The sequence below is a fragment of the Garra rufa genome, chromosome 11, assembly GCF_049309525.1.
Source record: "Garra rufa chromosome 11, GarRuf1.0, whole genome shotgun sequence".
Lineage (NCBI taxonomy): Eukaryota > Metazoa > Chordata > Actinopteri > Cypriniformes > Cyprinidae > Garra > Garra rufa.
In genome coordinates, this window is record NC_133371.1 from 36,579,845 (window position 1) to 36,589,092 (window position 9,248).

General features: G+C 38.9%; 1 protein-coding gene across 1 annotated transcript; it reads left to right on the forward strand.

Annotated features, from left to right (window-relative positions):
* The first annotated feature begins 4,866 nt into the window (after positions 1-4,866).
* Positions 4,867-9,025, forward strand: LOC141345338 (homeodomain-interacting protein kinase 2-like). The gene is made up of 2 exons (XM_073850200.1): positions 4,867-4,882; positions 7,881-9,025. The coding sequence occupies exons 1-2, from the start codon at positions 4,867-4,869 to the stop codon at positions 9,023-9,025; spliced, it is 1,161 nt and encodes a 386-aa protein (XP_073706301.1).
* Positions 9,026-9,248: the final 223 nt, after the last annotated feature.

Here is a 9,248-nt window from a genome sequence, read left to right on the forward strand (position 1 = left end):
ATTCTATCGTTCTATCTATCCGTCGTTCTGTCTATTGTTCTAAGATTCTATCATTCTATCTATCCATCGTTCTGTCTATCGTTCTAAGATTCTATCGTTCTATCTATCCATCTTTCTGTCTGTTGTTCTAAGATTCTATCGTTCTATCTATCCATCTTTCTGTCTATTGTTCTAAGATTCTATCGTTCTATCCATCGTTCTATCTATTGTTCTAAGATTCTATCGTTCTATCTATCCGTCGTTCTGTCTATTGTTCTAAGATTCTATCATTCTATCTATCCATCGTTCTGTCTATCGTTCTAAGATTCTATCGTTCTATCTATCCATCGTTCTGTCTATTGTTGTAAGATTCTATCGTTCTATCTATCCGTCGTTCTGTCTATTGTTCTAAGATTCTATCATTCTATCTATCCATCGTTCTGTCTATTGTTCTAAGATTCTATCGTTCTATCTATCCATCGTTCTGTCTATCATTCAAAGATTATGTCGTTCTGTCTATCGTTCTAAGATTCTATCGTTCTATCTATCCGTCGTTCTGTCTATTGTTCTAAGATTCTATCATTCTATCTATCCATCTTTCTGTCTATTGTTCTAAGATTCTATCGTTCTATCCATCGTTCTATCTATTGTTCTAAGATTCTATCGTTCTATCTATCCGTCGTTCTGTCTATTGTTCTAAGATTCTATCATTCTATCTATCCATCGTTCTGTCTATCGTTCTAAGATTCTATCGTTCTATCTATCCATCGTTCTGTCTATTGTTGTAAGATTCTATCGTTCTATCTATCCGTCGTTCTGTCTATTGTTCTAAGATTCTATCATTCTATCTATCCATCGTTCTGTCTATCGTTCTAAGATTCTATCGTTCTATCTATCCATCTTTCTATCTATTGTTCTAAGATTCTATCGTTCTATCCATCGTTCTATCTATTGTTCTAAGATTCTATCGTTCTATCTATCCGTCGTTTTGTCTATTGTTCTAAGATTCTATCATTCTATCTATCCATCGTTCTGTCTATCGTTCTAAGATTCTATCGTTCTATCTATCCATCGTTCTGTCTATTGTTGTAAGATTCTATCGTTCTATCTATCCGTCGTTCTGTCTATTGTTCTAAGATTCTATCATTCTATCTATCCATCGTTCTGTCTATCGTTCTAAGATTCTATCGTTCTATCTATCCATCTTTCTGTCTATTGTTCTAAGATTCTATCGTTCTATCTATCCATCGTTCTGTCTATCATTCAAAGATTATGTCGTTCTGTCTATCGTTCTAAGATTCTATCGTTCTATCTATCCGTCGTTCTGTCTATTGTTCTAAGATTCTATCATTCTATCTATCCATCGTTCTGTCTATCGTTCTAAGATTCTATCGTTCTATCTATCCATCTTTCTGTCTGTTGTTCTAAGATTCTATCGTTCTATCTATCCATCTTTCTGTCTATTGTTCTAAGATTCTATCGTTCTATCCATCGTTCTATCTATTGTTCTAAGATTCTATCGTTCTATCTATCCGTCGTTCTGTCTATTGTTCTAAGATTCTATCATTCTATCTATCCATCGTTCTGTCTATCGTTCTAAGATTCTATCGTTCTATCTATCCATCGTTCTGTCTATTGTTGTAAGATTCTATCGTTCTATCTATCCGTCGTTCTGTCTATCGTTCTAAGATTCTATCGTTCTATCTATCCATCTTTCTGTCTATTGTTCTAAGATTCTATCGTTCTATCTATCCATCTTTCTGTCTATTGTTCTAAGATTCTATCGTTCTATCTATCCGTCATTCTGTCTATTGTTCTAAGATTCTATCATTCTATCTATCCATCGTTCTGTCTATCGTTCTAAGATTCTATCATTCTATCTATCCATCTTTCTGTCTATTGTTCTAAGATTCTATCGTTCTATCTATCCGTCGTTCTGTCTATTGTTCTAAGATTCTATCATTCTATCTATCCATCGTTCTGTCTATCGTTCTAAGATTCTATCGTTCTATCCATCGTTCTATCTATTGTTCTAAGATTCTATCGTTCTATCCATCGTTCTGTCTATTGTTCTAAGATTCTATCGTTCTATCTATCCGTCGTTCTGTCTATTGTTCTAAGATTCTATCATTCTATCTATCCATCATTCTGTCTATCGTTCTAAGATTCTATCGTTCTATCTATCCATCGTTCTGTCTATTGTTGTAAGATTCTATCGTTCTATCTATCCGTCGTTCTGTCTATTGTTCTAAGATTCTATCATTCTATCTATCCATCGTTCTGTCTATCGTTCTAAGATTCTATCATTCTAACTATCCATCGTTCTGTCTATCGTTCTAAGATTATATCGTTCTGTCTATCATTCTAACAATCTATCTATCTATCTATCTATCTATCTATCGCTCTATCGCTCTGATTCTATCATTCTGTCAATTGTTCTGTCTATCATGTTATTCTAACATTTTATCTATTTATCTGATTCTATCGTTTTTTATCGTTCTATCATTCAGTCTTTCATTCTATCTATTGCTCTATGATTCTGTCATTCTGTTTATTGTTCTATGATTCTATTGTTCTGTCTATTCTATCTGTCTATCATCTGTCATTCTGTCTATCATTTTTTATCTATCTATGATTTTATTGTTCTGTCTATTCATTGTTCTATATATCGTTTTATCATCTATCTATCTTTCATCTATTGCTCTATGATATTGTTCTATCATCTGTTATTCTATCATTTTATCTATCTGATTCTATCATTTCATATCGTTCTATCTATCGTTCTATCTTTCTGTCTATTCTATCTGTCTATCATCTGTCATTCTGTCTATCATTTTATCTATCTATGATTCTATTGTTCCATCTATTCATTGTTCTGTATATCGTTTATCCATCCATCCATCCATCCATCCATCCATCCATCCATCCATCCATCCATCCATCCATCCATCCATCCATCCATCCATCCATCCATCCATCCATCCATCCATCCATCCATCCATCCATCCATCCATCCATCCATCCATCCATCCATCCATCCATCCATCCATCCATCCATCCATCCATCCATCCATCCATCCATCCATCCATCCATCCATCCATCCATCCATCCATCCATCCATCCATCCATCCATCCATCCATCCATCCATCCATCCATCCATCCATCCATCCATCCATCCATCCATCCATCCATCCATCCATCCATCCATCCATCCATCCATCCATCCATCCATCCATCCATCCATCCATCCATCCATCCATCCATCCATCCATCCATCCATCCATCCATCCATCCATCCATCCATCCATCCATCCATCCATCCATCCATCCATCCATCCATCCATCCATCCATCCATCCATCCATCCATCCATCCATCCATCCATCCATCCATCCATCCATCCATCCATCCATCCATCCATCCATCCATCCATCCATCCATCCATCCATCCATCCATCCATCCATCCATCCATCCATCCATCCATCGTTCTATCATAATCCATCCATCCATCCATCCATCCATCGTTCTATCATAATCCATCCATCAATCCATCCATCCATCCATCCATCCATCCATCCATCCATCCATCGTTCTATCATAATCCATCCATCCATCCATCCATCCATCGTTCTATCATAATCCATCCATCAATCCATCCATCCATCGTTCTATCATAATCCATCCATCCATCCATCCATCCATCCATCGTTCTATCATAATCCATCCATCCATCCATCCATCCATCCATCGTTCTATCATAATCCATCCATCCATCGTTCTGTTCTTTTGTTCTATTCAAACAATTGGCTTTTCTATTCGTTTCTATAGCCTTTTAAATGTTTTTTCCCCCCAACATTCAAGGTCTATCTTGACAAACTTATCTTTTACACTCAGATGAATTTTTATGAATTTCCATTCATTTTAATTTGACTTCTGCACATTGAAATTGCAATTCCTCATCCTGTCTGCAACCTTAATTCAAAGGCAGAAATTGATTGCAAACTTAAAAGCAATTCTCCCTTCGCTTCTAAACGGCACACAGCCCTGGTTTAAAGTCAAGTTAGGACATCAACGTCCAGGTCGGTTCCTGCCATGTGATGTGTTCTGAGTATAACATGTTGGTGAGACATAGTCTTTAAGACCGGATTGGATTAAAACGCCAAAAACAAACATAATAGAGCCATGATGAGTTTGATAGAGGGGTTGTTGCACAGTGGTAATCTGAACGTGTCAGCTGCCCGCGGGACTAGATTACCACTCATGTCTGACGCAAAGAATTCCAGGGATGTTCCATCTGATCAGCAGTTGCCGTGGGAGATTTATTACTTTCCAGGCTCCATCCCTACCTCTGACAAACACACGACTCACACACGGAGCCACTGACCATGTACAAATTATTTTTAGCGTAAAGACCTGGCAAAGAAAAGCGTAATCCAAGGAGTGACATCTGGCCTAGTATTTTATGGGATTAACATAGGGCCCTTGCTCCTAATAGCAATAGCGGATTTTCCTCATTACTTGCCCCATCAACAAATTGCCAGAAAGGTGCCATATAAAAGTTAAAATACTGTATATAATCTTGCACATGGGTTCTGTGGTTAATAGATTATGTATTTGGTATATTCGATATATTAAATGCAAAGATTATTGGATCTGCAGCGCAAGCTGGTTTGGTTAAAGCTATAGATGATGAATAGTGCATATGTAATATAGGTTAGAGAGGATTTATGGTTTAAAGGTTATGGATTGTATTGGATGTACAGTGAAAATGCAGTCAGCATCTTTAGACGCTTAATCAACTTTAAAGCTAAAGCCAGATGACTTTTTAAAACATTGTCAAATGTAAGAGGTGGAAAGAGAAAAGATTTTTAAAAAGTGATAGAAAATGGAGAAGCAGGAAGGTAACTTTGAAACCGTAGCTATCAGGAGTCATAACAATGATGAAGTGTTCATGTAAAGTTTCCTCTGTATGTTTCCTGTCTTGGGAATTTTGTTGCGTCAAGGAATTCCTCAAACCCAATGAGATTCATTATCTGCTTGTAAGATGAGACCACAAAGGAAAAAAGTAATTATTCTAATAGAGATTTATTTGGTATGGAAAGCATCACAGGAGATCCATTGTATATTTAATATCGTTGGTGGAGAGCGATAGTGATTATTCTAGAAGGCTCTGGTTGTGCTGTCGACCTCAATGTTTCTCTTCCTCATGTCATTCCAGACGCTTTTGCTGTTATTTTTTTCCATGGAACATAGAAGTTTTTACAATGACAGTTTATAGTAAACACTGCGGTTCAAAAAGGTCAAACAGCGTCATAAAAGAATCATAAAAGTAGTCGTCTGAAGCTATATGATACTGTAGCTCTGTGTGAGGAACAGTTTGAAATGTAAAGAGATAGTTCATCCAAAAATGAAAAATCTATCAGCATTTACTTATTAGACTTCATTGACTTATAGAATTTTTGTTCAACACTTAAAAAATCTTCAGAAATAGTCAGGTTTGGAACAACATAAATGAGTAAATGACACAACTTTAGTCATAACAACTGTTCCTTCAAGCTGTTATCTGCTGAAAATCTATATGCTCACAAATCTACTTTTATGATACTTTTATGGTGCTTTTTTTGTTCCTTTTAAAGCTTGATGGATATATTCACAATGAACTATATGGAAAAAAAGCTGCATGGCGATACTTCAAAATTATCTTTTGTTTTCCACTAGACATAATATAGGTTTTAAATGATATTTTCTAAATTACTAAAATTTTAGATATTTTTTAAAATGATATTAGTTGAACTAATTCTAAATATTATCCCCTGTCAATGCATCCACCCATGGATCTACATGTCAATCACTCAGGACTGAAGAGAACATTTGTCTCCAAGAGATCACAAAGAGTCTTGTATTCATATTGCAGGCAGATTATCATAATTGAGACGTTCTGCCACAGGAATGCAATAAAAAGAATCATGCATTACAGCAGCAGTTTAGGTGTGAACTGATGCATGTGTGGCGAGAAACACACACGGAAGGAGGCTTTTTATTTCCTAGTGCGCTAATTCAGGCCACTTTGGAAATTCTGTAAATAGTGCATTACGGCACGCACTGCATGTAATCCTCTCTGTACTGTAATCATTATTTTAGCACTACAAACAGTGCCGTTCGTGAGGGCTATTTCTGGACCGTTGTTTGCTTGGAGAAGCGTTGTCTGTTCTGAAGCACAGAGAGAGAGAGAGTTCCCAGAAGCCCAAATCCTGCTCAGTTCTGCTTATGTTGTGTTGTTTTGAGGATCTGAAGTTGAGATGTTATTCAGATGTTTCAGGTTCAAGCTTTTTTTTTTTTTAATTTCAAATGCCTCTGGAAAAGTGATGTGCATCTCCCTGAGGTAAACGTTGCAATGTGTTGCATCCATGGGCTGCATTTTTTCTTTTAGGAAATTGCAATCATTCTTTAAGACTCACGCAAATGGCCCTGGGTTTGACGTGGACTTTGTTTTTTTGGGTGGTCCTTAAGTAGCACATTGCTTTTATAGAAATCTTGGGGGGCCAATAAGGAATCTATGTATGTACATTAATATTGCATTTTGGGCCAGTTTACTTCAGATTTGCGCTGTGTATACAGTGGATAGTAGCTTTTTTATTTGAGAACGTCCCCAAAAGGAAGTTTCTGGAACTTCTGGAAACATTCTTTATCAAATTTGTCAAGGTTAGACCAAAAAATAAGAGAGATTTTCCAAGCCATGAACATTAATGGAAAAATACACAAACAGTTGAGGTCAAAAGTTTACATACACCTTGCAGAATCTGCAAAATGTTAATTAGTTTAGCAAAATAAGAGGGATCATACAAAATGCATGTAATTTTTATTTAGTACTGACCTAAATAAGATACTAAACATAAAATATGTTTACAGTCTACAAGAGAAAAAAATTGTTTAGTGATAGTTGTTCTTGAGTCCCTTGTTTGTACTGAACATTTAACCTGCCCACTGTTCTTCAGGTCCCACAAATTCTTTGGTTTGTTAGCATTTTTGTGCATTTGAACCCTTTCCAACAATGATTTAGAGATCATATTTTCACACTGAAGACAACTGAAGGACTCATATGCAACAATGACAGAAGGAAAAACGATGCATTAAGAGTCGGGGGGTAAAAACCTTTGAACAGAATGAAGATACATTTTTCTTAAGTATTAAATATATATTTTTCATTTAGTACTGAAGCTACAGAAGATACTTACATGTTTTCCAGAAGAAAAAAAAAGTTAAATTTACCCTGATCTTCAAATTCAAAAAGTTTTCACCCCCCATAAAAACAAGGGACTTATGAACAACTATCATTAAAAAAAACAAAAAAACAGTTGTGGATCATTCAGGTAACAACACAGTATTAAGCATCAAGGGTATGCAAACTTATGACTTTTGTCATTTTTATAATTTTAACATTTTCTCTTGTGGACTTTTATGTGAAATATCTTATTCAGGTCAGCACTAAATAAAAAATAGCATGCATTTTGTATGATCCCTCTTATTTTGCTAAATTAATTAACATTTTGCAGATTCTGCAAGGTTTACAGTATGTAACTTTTGACCTGAGCTGTATCAAGATTTTCTTCTCACCACGTAGATTTAGTTTATGTAGAAATATTCATAAATGTATAAGGTGAAATCAGTCCAGGTGTTGCCCCGAAGCTGACTCCATCAACTTAGTTTCATGTCTGAACACTGCTGAGCAGTCAAAGAGAAAGTGTGCGAGGTATTTGTACAGCGGCTATTTTATAAGTTAGCATCTGGACTCTGACTCTATTAAACTGGCCTGCCATGACCTGTAGGATTTTTATTTAAAGCTTATACTCGAGTTTCAGTCCAAGTTTCACATTCCCCCTCTCTCTCTCTTTTCCTCAGGTATGGCCTCGCAAGTGCAAGTCTTCTCCCCTCACACTCTCCAGTCAAGTGCCTTCTTTAGCGTGAAGAAACTGAAGGTGGAGCAGAGTTGCAACTGGGATATGACAGGGTACGGCACACACAGCAAGGTCTACAGTCAGAACAGCAAGCAGAGTGTCTCAGTCGCCCCAGTGGGCATCAACACCGCCAGTCTCCAGGTCTCCAACTCTTCCCTGTCCTACGAACAGGCCCTCCTCTTCCCGGCCGGCTCGGGGCATATCGTAGTGGCCTCGGCTAGCAGCACGTCTGGGGCGGCGGGTCAACTGTTGGGCAGCACCGGGAGCAGTGGAAGCGGCAGCGGAGGCCACAACCTGACGCGCCGCAGCACCGTCAGTCTGCTGGACACGTACCAGCGATGCGGGCTTAAGCGGAAAAGTGAGGAGCTGGACAACAACAACGGCAGCGGAAGCAGCGTGCACGTGGTCGAGGAGCAGAAACTGCCTGCACCCATGATCCAGAACAACGCGCAGAGCGGGGCCACCGTCGCAACGGCGACCGCCTCCACCACAGCGACGTCCAAGAACAGCGGCGCCAACAGTGAGGGCGACTACCAGCTCTTGCAGCACGAGGTGCTTTGCTCCATGACCAACACCTACGAGGTGCTGGAGTTCCTGGGTCGAGGGACGTTCGGGCAGGTGGTGAAGTGCTGGAAGCGTGGCACCAGCGAGATCGTGGCCATCAAGATCTTGAAGAACCACCCTTCGTATGCACGGCAGGGCCAGATCGAAGTGAGCATACTTGCGCGGCTGAGCACGGAGAGCGCGGACGACTACAACTTTGTTCGAGCGTACGAGTGCTTCCAGCACAAGAACCACACGTGCCTGGTCTTCGAGATGTTGGAGCAGAACCTGTACGACTTCCTCAAGCAGAACAAGTTCAGCCCGTTGCCGCTCAAGTACATCCGACCCATCCTGCAGCAGGTGGCCACTGCCCTCATGAAGCTCAAGAGCCTCGGACTGATCCACGCCGACTTGAAACCTGAGAACATCATGCTCGTAGACCCAGCCCGCCAACCCTACAGGGTCAAGGTCATTGACTTCGGCTCTGCTAGTCATGTCTCCAAAGCGGTGTGCTCTACCTACCTGCAGTCCAGATACTACAGGTAAGGCGCTGATGTTGTTATGCCCTTTAGTTTAGCCCCTGTTAGTTGTATAGAAGGTTACTCTGGCTTCCTCAAGATTGTATGTACTGTCTTAAATGACTAACTTCTGTTCATGCAGGTGTGTAGCATAAAATACATTTGTGGAGTAACATCTTGAAATTGTTCTTTGACCTGGATGTATTTTGCCCTACCTACATGATGACATTTTAATTAGTTCTTTTGGCTTG